Source organism: Equus quagga, chromosome 10 (genome assembly GCF_021613505.1).
Source record: "Equus quagga isolate Etosha38 chromosome 10, UCLA_HA_Equagga_1.0, whole genome shotgun sequence".
NCBI classification, from domain to species: domain Eukaryota; kingdom Metazoa; phylum Chordata; class Mammalia; order Perissodactyla; family Equidae; genus Equus; species Equus quagga.
In genome coordinates this window covers 35,739,489-35,756,076 of record NC_060276.1, presented here as the reverse complement: position 1 = coordinate 35,756,076, position 16,588 = coordinate 35,739,489, and the positions used below count along the sequence as shown (strand labels likewise).

Genomic DNA, 16,588 nt, shown 5'->3' with positions numbered 1-16,588 from the left:
CTGTGACTGTCACATAGGAGGGTCCAGGGGCAGAGTTAGGCCAGACTCTATTTCACCCCAAACCTGGAATGGCTGTTAATGACCCCTGCTCTAGGCACTGAGGCTTGAGCTGGAGTTTTCAGCAGTCAGTTTCTCAGAAGACAGAGTTGTCCTCTTGAATGACTCTGTTATAAAAGCCAGCCCAAGGAGGATGGAGTGACATTGCATTGGTTTGCGTCCTCCCATTTATGGAATGAGCCAAGCCCTGTTAAACTGTAGGATTGCGATGGCCTGGTACAGTGGCCTAAGAGCATTCTCCCCTTTGTCATCCCCTGAAAGCATATTAAGCCTCTTGCAGGGGATAAAGGAGGCGGTAGAGAGACTCCTGAAACCAAAAGGAAGGAAAAAGAGCATCTGTGACTCTCCAGTTGAGGTCATATTTTTGAGGGAGGGACTCTCTGATAGAAAGCAGCGAGGGGGATAATAAGAGTTTGTGGTCCAGAGTCAGATAAACCTGGGTTTGAATCTTGGCTCTGTTCTCCTGTGTGTGGCGTTGACCAGGTCACTTTGCTTCTCTGAACTTGGTTCCCTCATTAACAAAATGGGAAAAATAATTGTACCTATCTCATAAGATGCTGTAAAAATGAAGCAGGAGAGTTTATGTAAAGCAGTTAGTTAGATACTTGACTAGAATATATGAAGTGCACATCATTGCCATCATCATGGCATTGGTAACAAGGAGCAGCAGTAAGAAACAGATTGGGGAGAACGAAAAACAGCCTTGGGGCTTCTGTGCTGTTCCCTTGGGTCTTCTCGTAGTGTCGCTTAGTCTTAGGCACACATCTGTGAGCTCCAAGAGAAGAGCTAAAGGTCTAGGGGGTCTGTGAGGTATAGACTGCTTTCCTATTCAGAGCACAGGGGAAATTCTGGTTTCCCGGAGCTGCTGAGTGAGTGAGTGTGTAAGAGAGAGAGTAAGAGAGTTTACGAGTGAGCAAGCTAGTGTCTTGAGGTCTACGAGGCCCATTGACTCTACAGTGGTTTTTGACTCAGCAGAGGTCACACATGACCCATCAAATCAGCTTTTCTTCAAGAGGAACAGACTGTCATTCTTTGCTTCTCCCTTAGTAGTTAAGGACCACTTGCCTTGAATGATGAAGGAAGCTGCTTAAGTCAGTCCCCAGGGCCCTCACAAGGAGAGTTTGTTCCTGACTTGGTGGTTCTTGACTCATCAAGGGTTTCTAGTATGTGTTTTAACAAGTTTGGTATTGGGAAACAGTGTCACCACCCCATGCTGCAGACCGGTGTTTTTCTTCTTCTTTTTTTTGGTTTTGCTTTTAAGTCACAGAGCCCAGTATATAAAATAGATCAAAGAAAGCCTGGAAGGCTGCCACTTCTGCCCTCCCCACCCCTGCAGCAGCGCCTGAAGACGTTTCTAAGAAAGTTGGCGAACAGTTTGCGAAATACTGCAGCTGGCTCACTGGTTGTACTGGCTGTTTTATGCCCAGGTCTCTCTGTGGGGAAAAGGATTGGATGTGGCTGTGTAAATAAGCAGCTGTGCTGTGAAAAGTAGGTCTTACTGTAATAACAGAGCACTTAGTCATCCAGTTCCCTTTTTCTAATGCCGCCTGAGCTGCAGCATTTGAAGCAGTTGATCGGGACTGACTGAAAGTTTAGGGAGCACAGAGCTCATTGTGTAATCAAGTGTTGTAACCAAAGTGTGTTTGGGAAGCGTTCGGGGGTTCTGAGGCTGTGGTGGTGCTCTTCAGAACATTGCACTTGATGCAAAATATGCTGCTTTTAATTTATTACACGTGTGTGCCAACTCCCGTGCCATTTTACACAGAGAGCCACCTGTTTACATGCTCGCCCATATGGCATGGCATAACCTGACACATTTTTGTCTGCCTTTGTAGCAGAGGCTGTGTGTGACCTGGACTTTCTCTCTCTTCCTCTCCAGGCTACAGATGCACATGTTGAATGGAGCTCTTCTGGCCCTGCTGTTTCCTGTGGTAAATACCCGGCTGGTAAGTTCTCTCTTCTAGGAACGTACCAACAACATACAAAATTGCATTTGCTCACTTTTTCATTATCCAGTGCTTGTCCTCATCCTTAGCTCCTGTGCCCATGTGAGTTTTAAAATATCTTTATGTTTCACGTTGAGGTTTGATGTAGTCCTGTTTGGATACAGTGGAGCGTGATAGGGGTGGGAGTATTTTTTGAAACTCTGGGGCTGCAGTAAGAGTTTAGGCCAGAACCAGGACAGAACGAAAAAGCCATAGATGCTCTTGGAGAGGTTTCGTGGAGAGAACGGAGGCTGGGGGCCCCACCCATTAGACAGAGGCTTCCAGGTGTTCTCAGGACCTCTAGTGTGGACTCAACCACATTGGCCCCAAATAATCTTCCCAAAGACTGTCTGCCTTGATAAGGGGCTCCTTGGACAAGAATCAGATTCCTCCCCATTCACCCAAACCCACGGAGTACTCTGGGCCACACACACACCCTGAGGCTAGCACTTAGAATCCCACTGTGGCAGGGGGCCGGGTGATAAACCAGCAGAGAGAGAAGCAGGAGCTTTGGGGCTGGGGTGGCAGTCCCTGTCCTCAGACTCCCACATGTGCGACTGTGGAGGAATTAGCTGGCCACATTAGAAAGCTCGGGAAAGAAATCATCTGTAATATCCTTCTTATTGCTTTCTATTTTCACGACTTAACTTTGCTTCATGCATTAAGATCATAGTTTAAATATCAAAATGATAATCTTTATAGTTCACAAGGTTTTTTCACATAACAGTTGTGTGAGGTAGATAGGGCGAGTATTATGGCCTCTCCTTACCGAGGAAGAAACTGACGTTCAGGGAGTCACACAAATTCTAGGGCAGAGTTAGGAGCAGTGCCCAAGCCTCCAGACCCTACACCCACCTCTACACTTCACTGTCTCTGAGGATTCAGCCACTCCCTTGCCACAAATATTCATATATACCCTTATGATCATTATACTTTTCTAGGTGCATATTGTATACCGATGGAAATTAAAAGAGAAGCAATCATCTAAAGCAGTGATTTTGAACCCTCACTATGCTCCAGGCTCACTTAGGGATACTTAAAAAAAACTGATGAAAAACAAACAAACGAACACGGATGCCCTGGCCCCACCCTTGAAGCATCCGAGTTATTGATCTGTGCTGCAGGCTGGGCATAGTGTTTTAAAAAGTCCATTCTAACATGGAGCTGCAGTTGAGAACCACTGATTTTGTGCAGTGGTTCTGAAACAATGTCCATAGCAGTCACCTGAAGCAATGGCTAAAATATGAGGCTTGCCAGACCCCACCCCTGGAAGGTCTGATTGAGAGGGTCTGCAATGATGCCAGGGAAGGAACATTCGTAACAAGCCCCCACGTGATGCCGATTGCAGGGGTCCTCAGACCACCCTTGGAGAATCAGTGTCTTAGGCGCTTATAATTCAAAGTTACTCCAAGCATGTAACTCAAGTGCGGTCCAAGGACCAGCATTACGTGGGTGCTGCTTGTTAGAAATGTGACATTTCAGGCTCCACCTCAGACCTACTGCATCTGATGCTGCAGTTTTTTTTGTTTTGCTTTTTTTTTTTTTTTTTTTTTGCTGAGGAAGATTCACCCTGAGCTAATATCTGTCCTGATCTTCCTCTATATTGTATGTGAGTCACCATGACAGCACGGCCCCCATAAATGGTGTAGGTCCATGCCTTGGAACCAGACTTGAGCCGCCAAAGCGGAGAGTGCCAAACTTGACCACCAGGCCATGGGGCTGGCCCCCTGGACACCGAATTTTAACAGGATGCCCAGGTGGCTCATAATGCCTAGCCCCTTTTTTCCAAAGAGCCCAAAGCACCTTACAGATAGACCATTCGAGCTCTTGAAAATGGAAATGCCAGGGTTGGGGGAGGGCAGGCAGTATGGTCTCTGGCCTAACAGGCCAGGCACATTCAGTTCAGTGTTCCCCTGTGAGCTGGGATCAGCAGGCACAGGCTGCTGACATGGGTACTACACTCTTCCTTGTACATCCCCCACAATCTATGACTCGCCTGACTTCACCTAGTCAACCATAGAATCAGAACTCCTGCCTTGGTCTCAGAGCCCTGGGGGATAATACCAAAGAATAGTGCAAATCAAACAAATTACAAACATATTCCTTCCTGGCTCAGGGATGTGGAACCGTGCTAGAGCAGAAGTTACTTCCTGCCTGTGGAGGTAACCTGCTGAGGCAGAGAAGTGGATCTAACGCTGTCTTATCCCTCTGTCTGGTCACACTGTTACTGTTTCCTCAGGAGCTAGAGAGATCAGGCAGATGGAAAACTGATCTCTCCATTTTTATCTCCAATAAACTAGGAGGTAAGGCACTGTTACTATTCCCAAGATCAAGGTGTCGGCAGGGTTGAGTTCCTCTGAGGCCTCTCTCCTTGGCTTGCAGATGCCTGCAGCTCTTTCGGATTCCAGGAAGGAGTGGCACACCAGAAAATTTCCCCTTGGGCTTATAGAATCAGCGATCTTGAATTTGAGTGCTTGTAGCCCACAACACTGGCCAGTCTCTGCTATCAACTGAGGTGGATATGGTTCCTCTACACAGGTCACCTTCAGCTCTTCCTAGTGAGACCTTTCCCCCAAGGAAAGCCAAATAATCTCCTTGGAGAAGCACTGAGCATAAACAGACAGCTTTATTCCCATTGTGCAAGCTTGAAAACAGAGGCCCGTTCACATACCTGAAGTCAGTTAGAAAGCCAGTGGTTAAGTTACTATTCAATCAGTATTGTGTTACACCAAGGGTCTATATCTTCACTAGGCCTGCTGATGTTTCTTTAACATCAACAACGGCAGTAATAGCAGCTGGCACTTCTTAAGTGCTTATACTGTGTGCCTGGCACTGTTCTAAGTTCTTTACATGGACTAATTTATTTAATCCTCACAATAAACTTAGGAGGCAAGGTAGTGTTATTATCCTCAAGATCAAGATGCCAGCAGGGTTGTTGTTCTCTGAGGCCTCTCTCCTTGGCTTGTAGATGGCTGCCCTCTTGCTGCCTCTTCACACGGTTGTCCGTCTGTGCATGCACGCCCCTGGTGTCTCTGTGTGTCCAAATTTCCTCTTCTTGTAAGGACACCAGTCAGATTGGATTAGAGCCCACCCTAATGGCCTCATGTTAACTTCATTACCTCTTTGAAGGCCCTAACTCCATATACAGTCACATTCTGAGGTATTGGGGGTTAGGGCTGCAACATACGAATTTGTTGGGGGGGGGGGGCGACACAGAATTCAGCCCATAACAGCTATACTACTCTATGCAGACACAATGTTTCTCTCTCTCTCTTTGCCCCCTTTCTCTTTCTTTTTCTTTCCTTCCTTCCTTCTTTCCTCCTCTTTCTTCCTCTCTCTTGAGACAGATTTGCTATTATATTTGTTATATTAACACGTAATACTTTTCAAATAAATGTCAAGCTTTATAGCCAACCAGCTTATCAAGAATGTTCAAGTAACTTTCCTTAACATTGACACTTCTTTGATGAGCTCTCTCTTAACTAGCAGTTCCGTTCACTCTGGTGAATAATCTTGGCGCTCTTTTTCTAAAATGAGGCTGTGATTCCATTTGCATGTGTCTTGACGGTTGGTTTTTGTCGGGTTATTTTAAGTGGTTGGGACCCCTCCTGGGCTACTTCTGGCCTTCAGAACTTTTTGCTTTGCAACCCCTTAGTTGATCTCGATTGACTTGACATAAGACACAGGAAGATAGGCAACTCTTTCTTAAGCCTAATGATCCAATTAGGCAGGAAGCCAGCTTTTGACTTCTTTTTCCCTTCCTTCTTAGCCCTTTATCTTTTTATTTTCCTCCCCCTTTTTTGCTCATTAGCAATAATGAGGAAGCAAGGAAAATAAAATGAACTAATTAGTGTGTATTCAAGTAATATAGACATATGTACACTCACACATGTAACGACAGAGAGAGAGGGAGTTGGAGGAAGTTGCCATAGTAAATTCAAGGATTTGGGATCATCAGTGAATTTCCACATGTGGTGCTCTGTCCTGTGACTCATTGGCACCAGGATTCAAAGACCAGCCAGAGAATGCGCAAGTCCCAGTTCCTCCTGGTTCTCCAGCTTAGAAGCTGACACCTTAGAAGAAAGGACGTATATTCCAATGGCCCATATTACAAGTAAGTGCTCTTTGCTGCCAGGATTCTGGGGAAAGTCTCTTTCTGGCTTCAGATGAAATGTCTTAAGGGTGATTTCTCTTTTGCTTCTTGGAAGGAAGGAGGGGAAGTGCATCATGGCGCTATTGATTATTAGACTAGCAAGTTGCTGAAAGCTTGTCTGGTCTAATGTTATCTTTGAGAGGGGGAATTTAGGATAAATGACTTGCTTAAGAAGCCAAGGTGGGTACCCCTAGAACCCAAGTTTCCTGACTCAGACTTCAGAGCTCTCTTCCTATCGTATGGCTGAAATTCAGGGCGGGTTTGAATGCTAGTGAGTCAAGATGCTGGCAATGCTTCTTAGCGTCCCTTCATCTGAAGTTGAGTCCTAGACTTCTTTGAGAAGCTGAAGATGACTATAGTGCCTCTTCTCAGGTAAATGCACAAACACAATTTTGCATAGAATTTCTGGAGGGACACAGACTGCCACCTCCTTCCCCTCCCTCCACAAGTCCATCCATGGACCCCATGTGAAGATCGCCCCGCCGAAGCTGTCGGTAGTCCATGGCTTAGAGAGTAGATATACTGCCTAGTTCTCCAGCTCCTTGTTATAGCCAGTGACTTTTTGGCCTGAGGGTGATGTCTGGTTCCTTATCTATGCCTATGAATTTGCAAGGAATATCATCCATTCCAGGCTAACCCACCTTCTGGAAAGTGAAAGCCAAGAGGTGGATGCCCATAGAACCTGGTTACGTATTAGCTTTTCAGTTACAGCTCTTACCTTGCAAAGCTGATGATCTGGCACTCAGAATGAGGCAGTGGGCCCAAGCTGATCCCCAGCCCTGTTCCTTTTGCCTCTAAGGCCCGTGAGAGCTTCTTCTGAATGTGGAGTGTTCTGAGCAAGGGAGGTTGGAAAGGGAAAAGAAACTTAAGACACTGTATCAGCCCCCTTCCCAGACCAAGCACTCTAGCTTGGCCTATATTTATGTTTGCAGCCGTCTGTCTGCTACTAGAATAATAAGAAGAATGATAACGCTTCTTTTTATCAAGCTCTTTTCTTCTGTAAGGCCCGAAACCTCGAGTATAGTATTATCTCATTTATCAAAATTGCCCATTCTTGTGTGTCCGTGTTGATCTATCATTTTAGTTCCTTTTTTTCTCCTTTACCACCCCTCTCCTTTTGCCCGGTCCTTTTTCTCTGTTAACTGGTTCTTTTGAATGTTCTTAACTCTCAGCCTGAGTGCAAGAGGTTAGTAATGATGTTTTCATTACTAGGGCGGCAGCCCATCATTCTCAATCATTATCTCAATGTTCTAGGAATGCAGCTTTGCCGCTGGCACACCTTGTACCCGTGTGTGCTACTTGGAAAACTTTGCTGTCACCCATGCAAATACGCTTAAGAATCTCACTCTTTGCTAATTGGCATATTGAGATGTGCTAATCGACCTAGAAAAGTTATTTCTGTGACTGGAAAATTGAGCTATTTAAAAAAGTTATAGTTTGGATTTGGGGCCTGGACTAGGGACAGAATGTCCCTTTGCTTTCCTGAGAGTACTTAAAATATAAAAAGTTGGCTTCAGAAGAGGCCTTAGCTTTATGAAGAATTGATTTGAGCAAAATTGTGCCTCAACCTACAAAGGCCAATGTGTTTCTGATCAGATGAATGCAAAGGGTGTGAGGACATGGAGCGTGTTGAGAAGAGTCTGTGGTTCCTGGTCCAAGCCAAATTAGAGAGACTATGCTAGAATATGTCTAATTACTACCTTTATTTTAAGATTGATCTTTGAGAGTCTTATGTCCTCCATGGATCCAGCCTAGTCACACTAGTCAATCCACAGATTTTTATTGAGCACTTTTCTATGTCAAGTATTGTGCTGTCTGCTGCAGGGGATGCAGAAGCAGCCAGGGTACATTCCTGGCCCTCAAGAAACTTGCAGTTTAGTTAGAAAAATAAGGGATAAATGCCTGAAAAGTTATGACGGTATTCAACTCAAAATCATGAAAAAGGAAAATCACAAGGAAATTCAGGCATAATTACTAAATTGTGATTGTTCTGAGTTCCAAGAGATGGGAAGAGGATTATTATTAGAATTTATTGAGCACCTATTGTGTGCCAGGTAATTTACATATGTTATTATTTAATTCTCGCAAGAACCCTCTTTTACATATAAGGAAACTGTGGTTCAGAGAGATGAAATGGCTTGCTCAGAGTTACACGTTTGTAAGTGCTAAAGCTGAACCTGTGCACTTTGCACTCTAACACACTGCCTCCTGGAGAGATCATTAAGTGCTCCAGAAAGCTTCACAGAGAAATAAAGCCTGAACTGAGCCTTGAAGACTAATTAGAATATGCATGCAAATTGCAGAGGACGGAGGCAGTTCAACTAAGAGAATGCCCTGGCCAGCGTCATGGAGGTAGGACACAGGAAGCTCCTCACTGAGATTCTGAAGAGCAGGATGGAGAGTCGTGAATTCAGTTGTATATATAGACATTGCCACTTATGTGCAAATCACCAGAAGACATCCTGGGTCACTGCTTCTGTCACATCTCTTAGCCCTTATAGTGTTTAGATTTTGTGTGTATTTCTTATCTTTTTTGGTTCTCCTGATAAGAATTCCTTACTGGTGCATGGGACTTTGCAAAGGAAAGCTTTCACAGATAGCTCATCCTAGCGTAGTTAAGAGTATGGACTTGGAGATCCGGTTCTCTGGCTTCATATCCTGGCTGTACCACTCTGTGTGTGTGTGTGTGTGTGTGTGTGTGTGTGTGAGAGAGAGAGAGAACCAGCGGGGTGGGGGGGTAGTAGGGAGGGAGAGGGAGAGAACTTCACTAAGTTACTTAACTTTTGTGGATTAAATTAGTTAATGTGTATAAAGCGTGTAGCACAGCACCTGGCAAATAGGAAGCCCTCAGTCAGCGTTAGCTGTTAATTATTAGTCTTTGATCCTCACACAAACCCTCTGACGTGGGTATCTGTTAGCGTCTCCATTTGAAAGTTAAATAACTTGCACAGAGACACACAGAAATTGACAGAACTGTTGTGAGAACTTGGTCTTTCTGATGCTAAAGCTCATGGTCGTCCTTCCTCCTCTTTTCTAATTTTTTTTTTTACAAAAATAGCACATATTCACTAAAAAGCCATTCAGGAGTAAAAGGAGAAAGCTAATCATCTTACCCCACCAACTTTCAGTCCTATTCCTCAAGGGAATAGGACTCAAGTCAATTGTGTTAAAGGTTTGTGTGTCTTTCCACATTTTTCTTTTGCTCATAAATGCAGATAAGGATCTTCATATTTCTAGGTGTTGATTTGTTTGGGTTTAGGCTTCCTACACAATTGGCATTACACTGTAAACATTACTCCAGTGTATTTTCCTTTAACCTGACGGTAGATAATCAGTAACCTCTTCAGTTATGGATGAATCTCATTCTTTCTAATAGCTGCTTAGCACTCCATAGTTTGGTTGGACTGTGCATTCACCCTGTCCCCAGGTTCCCAGCACTGCAGCATAACTATTCCCTATGGGCAAGAATAGTTATCTTTGTGGCCTCTGTCCCCTGTGCGGCCTCGTACCCAGCCCACGGTAAGGTATCCACAGATAGAATAAATGGATTAGTCAGCCAGCCTGAACCTCTGTATTCCTCAGAGCAATTCCAGGGGAACTCTCTTACACATGTCCTGAGATCTTGGCTGTGAAGACAGAGGGATGATAGATGATATTTTTCCCAGGTGAATTATTTGTTAAACCACTTGAAATAATGATATTTTCCTGATTACAGCAAAAGACATATTTACTGGTGAAAATTTCTGAAATACAGAAAAGTATAAATAAAAAATAAAAATCACCACCATTGCAATGGTGCTTATTTTTCAATAAATTAAAAACAGCAACAGAAAGCATGAGGCTTTTGTGCCTTTGTGTTTACAAATGTATAAATGTTTTCTTTACAAAAGTAGTATATGTTGATAATAAGAAAAAAAGTAGAAAATACAGAAAAACACCAAAATAAAACAGAAATCATTGAGCAGCAACAACTGTTAACATCGTTCGCAGCATATTCTTGGTCTTTTTGTGTCTGCGTAGAAGTTAAGAGTTAGTACAGTGTAGTGGTCAAAAGTGCTAACCCTGGAGCCAGCCTCTCTATGGTTTTGTGGCTGCCTCATCTGCCTTTATAGCCATGTGACCTTGGGTAAGTGACCTAACTTCTGCCACCCCATTTTCTTATCTGTAAAATGGTGCTCAGGTGAATGGAGATCATGTAGGGTAAGAACTTAGCCCAGCGCTTGGCTATAGTAAGTGCTTTTTCAGTGTCGCATGTTGTTACTACTATTCCTAATATTATCTGAGAAATTGAGGAGGTTCCTGTCAGCATGTGCTTTTTGATGTTAGTCTCCGGCTCTTTGGCCCCAGCTCCCTGAGCTGCTGGGTGATGGTGGAGTGAAGGGGGCTTTGTTTCTGCATTAGCCTTCCTGAGTGAGATTAAAATTCCTCGGGAGGCTTTCTTTTCCACACTGACTAACCTTGCCTTTGTTTTTTCCATTGGTTTCTGAGACAGCCTGTTTGATGAGTGAACTGATTCGCCTTCGCTCCTCCCTCTTGACAGGTGAATTAGGTTCACTTCTGGTTTTTCTTCCTATTTGAATAAAATGTCCAGACCTTTGGGTTTGTCAGTGAGGTCCAAGCCCCTCAGCCCATGGAGGGAGTGGCAGCAGTCAGGGAGAGTGCCAGAAAGTAGGCTTTTTGCCTCCAGAACTTGCTAGTTCTTTGCCTTGGTTCTGTTTTCCTAAAACAAGCTTAGAAGAAACAGCCTCCAGCACTTGGAAGCAAGTGCTATTTCCCTCTCTCCAGTCCATGGACCAGTGGTTCTTAACCCTGGCTGCACATTAGAATCACCAGGGCCGATTTCAAAACATACCCATTTTCAGCAAGCACCGAGGCAATTCTGATGTGCAGCCGGGGCAGCTCTGCTGTGTGCCCTGTTCCCTCCTGTGTACCCTCCCTGCCACTGACTGGGACTTGGGGCTTTGAACAAGTTGATGTCACCTCATCGAGCATCTATTTCCTCGTTTCTCCAATGGAGTTAGTAGTGTCTGCTCTCTCTACCTCACAGGTTATGAAGAAAAGATAACAGAACGAAAGAAAAACGAGAGATAGCAAAGGGCTTTGAAAGTTTAAAAGCACTACGCAAATGAGTACTTGCTTTTTTCTCCAACCCTTCAGTCATCTTTTTTTTGAGGGGGGTTTAATTGAGAGAGAATTTTCATACCATAAATCTATCTTTTTAAAGTGTACAATTCAGGGTGTTTTTTACTGTATTTACAGAGTTGTACAACTATCACCACTATTTAATTTTAGGATATTTTCATCATTCCCAAAAGAAGCATTGTACCCATCAGTGGTGCCTCTCTATTTTCCCCTCTCCAAGCCCTGGAAACCACTAATCTACTTTCTGTCTCTATGGATTTGCTTATTCTGGACATTTCATGTAAATGGAATCATACAATGTGTGGCCTTTTCTGACTGACTGTGTTCAATTAGCATAAAGTTTTAAAGTTCATCCATGTTGGACCATGTATTAGTGCTTCATTTCTTTTCATGGCTGAATAATATTCCTTTATATGATATACCACATTTTGTTTATCTATTCATCCATTGATGGACATTTGGTTGTTTCTACCTTTTGTCTGTTGTGAATAGTGCTGCTGTGGACGTTAGTATAAAAGTATCTGTTTGAATGTCAGCTTTGGGCTAGATACCTAGAAGTGGAATTGCTAGATCATGTGGTAACTCCATGTTTAACTTTTTTTTTTTTTTAAAGATTTTATTTTTTCCTTTTTCTCCCCAAAGCCCCCTGGTACATAGTTGTGTATTCTTCGTTGTGGGTTCTTCTAGTTGTGGCATGTGGGATGCTGCCTCAGCGTGGTCTGATGAGCAGTGCCATGTCCGCGCCCAGGATTCGAACTAACGAAACACTGGGCCGCCTGCAGCGGAGCGCGCGAACTTAACCACTCGGCCACGGGGCCAGCCCCACCATGTTTAACTTTTTGAGGAACTGCCAGGCTGCTCTCCAAAGCGGTTGTACTGTTTTATATTCCCACTGGCAATGTATGAGGGTTCCAGTTTCTCTGCATCCTCGTCAACATTTTTTATTGTCTGACTTTTTTTTTTACTGTAACCATCCTAATGGGTGTGGAGTGGTATTTCATGGTGCTTTTGATTTGCATTTCCTTGATGATGAATGATGTTGAACACCATTTCATGTACTTGTTGGCCATTTGTATGTCTTTGGGGAAATGTCTTTTCAAGTCCTTTCCTATTTTTTATTGGGTTATTTGTTTTTTATTTTTCAGTTGTGAGAGTTCTTATGTATTCTGCATACCAGACTCTTATCAGATGTATAATTTGAAATATTTTTTCCCATTCTGTGGGTTGTTTTTGCATTTTATTGATGGTGTCCTTTGAAACACAAAATCTTCAAACTTAAATCTACTCTCTCTAATTTTTCTTTGGCTACTTCTGCTTTTAGTGTCCTATCTAAGAAATTATTGCCTAATCCAAGATGACAAAATTTTATAACTATGTTTTCTTCTAATAGTTTCATTGTGTTAGCTTTTACTTTTAGGTCTGTGATCCATTTTGAGTTAATTTTTATATACGCAGTCATGTGTTGCTTAACGATGGGGATATTCTAAGAAATGCATCATTAGGTTATTTCCTTGTTGTGTGAACATCATAGAGTGTACTTACACAAACCTAGATGGTATAGCCTACTACACACCTAGGCTAGATGGTACTAATCTTATGGGACCACTATCGTATATGCAGTCCATCAGTGACTGAAACCAAATGTCATTATGTGACACATGACTGTAGGGTGAGGAAGCAGGCTAAATTCATTCTTTTGCGTATGGATATCCAGTTGTCCCAGCACCATTTGTTGAAAAGGCTCTTTCCTTTTGAAATGTCTTGAAACCCTTGTCAAAACTCAATCAAAAATAAAACTGAGGGTTTGAGACCAGCCTGGTGGCATAGTGGTTAACTTTTCATGCTTTGTTTCGGTGGCCTGGGGTTCATGGGTTCGGATCCCGGGCATGGACCTAGCAGCACTCGTCAAGCCACACTATGGCAGCTTCCCACATAAAATAGAGGAAGATTGGCACAAATATTAGCTCAGTGATAATCTTCCTCAAGCAAAAAGAGGAAGATTGGCAGCAGTTGTTGGCTCAGGGCCAATCTTCCTCACAAAAAATTTAAAAAACATAATAAAAGTAAGGGTTTATTTTTGGATCATCAAATCTATTCCATTGATGTATATGTCTATCCTTATGCCAGCACCACACTTTCTTGATTACTGCAGCTTTGTAGAAAGTTTTGAAACTGGGAAGTCTGAGTCTTCCATATTTGTTCTTCTTTTTCAAGATTGTTTTGGCCGTTCTGGTACCCTTGCATTTCCACATGAATTTCATGATCATCTTATGAATTTCTGCAAAGCAGCCAGCTGGGATTTTTATGGGGGTTGCATTGAATGTAGACCAATTTGAGGAATATTGCCGTCTTAACAATATTAAGTCTTCTAATCCATGAACACAGGATGTCTATTTATTAAGGTCTTCTTTAATTTTTTTCAATGATGTTTTATAGTTTTTGGAGTATAGGTTTTGTACTTGTTTTGTTGCATTTATTCCTATATATTTTAATTCTTTTTGACGGTATTGCAAATAGAATGGTGAATTTGATTTTCTGATTGTTCTTTGCTACACTGTAGAAATAGTTCCTCTTTATGTATTGATCTTATATCCTGCAACCTTTCAGAACTAATTTATTACTGCTAAGATTTTGTGTGTGTGTGTTTTTAAAGATTTTATACAGACAAGATCATGTCTTCTATGAATAGAGATAGTTTTACTAATCCTTTCTAGTCTGGATGCCTTGTATTTCTTTTCCTTATACAATGGCTCTGGCCAGAACCTCCAGTACAGTGTTGAATAGAAGGGGTGAGAGTGGGCACTTGTCTTGTTCCTCATCTTAGGGGGAGAGCATCAGTCTTTTATCATTAAGTATGTTAGCTGTGGGTTTTTTGCAGATGCCCTTATCAGGTTGAGGAGGTTCCTTCAGTGACCTTTAATGAATGTCTGTTGTTGGGAACTGAGGGTAGTAGGATGTTTCTTGAAGTGGAGGTACTTAGTCATTCAGAGTTTGGAATTGCTTAGGGTGAGAAAATGCCACTTCTTCCCAAGGAAGGCATTGTGAGGTTTTAGGGGTTCCAAGTTCTCTACATTCAAATTAAAACATAGAATCTTAAGCATATTTAAAAGAACAGTCAAAGTTAATAGAGTGTCTGTTAAAATACAATGATATTGCATTGCCATGAGGGAAGCAGAGGGAAATAAAATGATACTTCAGAGCTGACATACAGTAGGAGCTCAATAAATGCTTATGGGATAGCTAGTATGCTTAGTGTAGGTGATTAGTCAGTTCTGACTGCCATAACAAAATACCCTAGACTGAGTGGCTTAAACAAAAGAAATTAATTTCCCACCGTTTTGGAGGCTTGGAAGTCTGAGATCAGGGTGCCAGCGTGGTTGGGTTCTGGTGAGGACTCTCTTCCTGGCTTGCATAGGGCTGGCTTCTTGCTGTGTCCTCACAGGCCAGGGACAGAGCCCTCAAGCTCTCTGGCATCTCTTCTTATAAGGACACTAATCCCATTATGAGGGTCCTGCCCTCATGACCTCATCTAAACTTAATCTCCCAAAGGTGCCACCTCCAAGTACCATCACCTTGGGGGTTAGAACTTCAACATAGGAATTTTGGGGTCACACCAACATGCAGTCCATAAGAGTAGGTTAGAATACTAGACACACCAGTATGGCATGGCCAAATTTGAAATTTTAGGGTTCATAACAGCAAAGGTAGGGAATGGCAGGCACAATCAGACATTCATGATAATAGCTGCTGTGTATTGTGAGAGCCTCTGTATGGAGGAGAGCCCAGAACTGTGCTAGACTCATTGCTTCCCTCATCTCAGTTAATCCTCGCAACAGCCCTGAAATGTAGGTGATTGCATTTATATAGAGGAGTAAACTGAGATGCAAAGAGTTGTTAAGCAATCCACCCAAAGGTACGCAGCTAGTGGGTTGAGAAGTTGCAAATTAGAACCCAGGTTTCTGTTTCCAAAGCTCATTCTCTTCCCACTGCACCACCCCAGCTTCCTCACTGTACCCTGGGTCTTTGCAACTCAGAACGTGGTCCCCAGGCCAGCAGAATTGGCCTCCCCTGGGTACTAGTTAGAAATTCAGACTCTTGGGCCTCATCCCATATCTACAGAATGAGAATCTGCATTTTAACAAGATCTTCTGGGGATTAGTGTGCACATGAACGTTTGAGAAGGGCTGGAAAGCAAGATTGAGAGAAAGCAAAAGGACCAACATATAGTGTACAAAGGAACAAAGGCAACTCAGTACTACTCAGCTTTTATTCCTCTTCTGTTCTTTCCTTAAAGAGACTTATCTTTGAACAGTGATAAAGATGGACATCTTCCTAGTCAGGCATTCAGCTATTGTAAATGAGGCCTAAATTATAGGGCTTGACGGAAGTTCAGATATTTTGTACTTTATTTTATGTAAGTTATACCTCAATAAAAAAGAAAGTTACCAAAAGAAGTTAGGACGTGAAATCCACTGCAGGTGAATTTTGAAACTCGTAGAGCATAAATAGATGAGTACCCAAAGCAGAAGTTGAATATTTATTTTGAGTTTTGAAAAGGATTAAAAGTTAAATGCTAGGAGTTCTAGATGCATGATATACCCATGCACAATGGCATGTAGCCAAGTCGAGGAACACTGTATGAAGCAGTTGGTCTTTGGCCACATGGAACTGGACCAGGAGCCAGCACAGGCCTCCAAAAATACATTATTGTGAAACCCTACACATTTTGTTTGGATAAGATTACTCAAATGTTAATTAGGGAAAGCCAGGGTGTATCTGGATTTTGGTAAGTCATTTCACTGAGTGGCTCATGACAAGATATACAACTGTGCACTTGAGAGTGGACAGTGCAGTTATCTGGCTTAATGGTTTGTTGAACTAATTTAAGGAGTTGATGGCAACTTAGATGAAGGCACAGGTGACTGAAGTGTCAGATTTGCATGTGTTCCAAAGCTGGAAAGCAAAGCTATATTGGGTGACAGTTTCAATATTCCAAAAGGTCCTGAATGATAGCATCTAAGGAACAGAAAGGAAATTTCATAGAAGTAAAGGTACAGTCCAAATACTTGACTTAAAAAATCAACTAGACCTTAGAAGTTGAGAGCTGCAGAGGTCCTTAGAAATTTATCTAGTCCAACTGTGTCATTTCACAGATGTTAAAGCCCAGAAAGGGGGAATGACAAGGTTGTATGGCCAGTAAGTGGCAACTCTAAAATCAACGCTTAGGTCTCCTGACTCCCAGACCAGTGCT

At 42.8% G+C, this 16,588-nt stretch overlaps 1 protein-coding gene across 2 annotated transcripts in view; it reads left to right on the top strand.

The window, feature by feature from the left end:
• Nucleotides 1-16,588, top strand: part of TMEM164 (transmembrane protein 164) — a 167,687-nt gene that overhangs the window by 94,879 nt on the left and 56,220 nt on the right. For both annotated transcript variants that reach the window (XM_046673204.1, XM_046673203.1), the window contains exon 4: nucleotides 1,937-2,003. In XM_046673204.1, coding sequence (XP_046529160.1) covers nucleotides 1,937-2,003 — 67 coding nt within the window. The remainder of the gene's footprint in view (nucleotides 1-1,936; nucleotides 2,004-16,588) is intronic.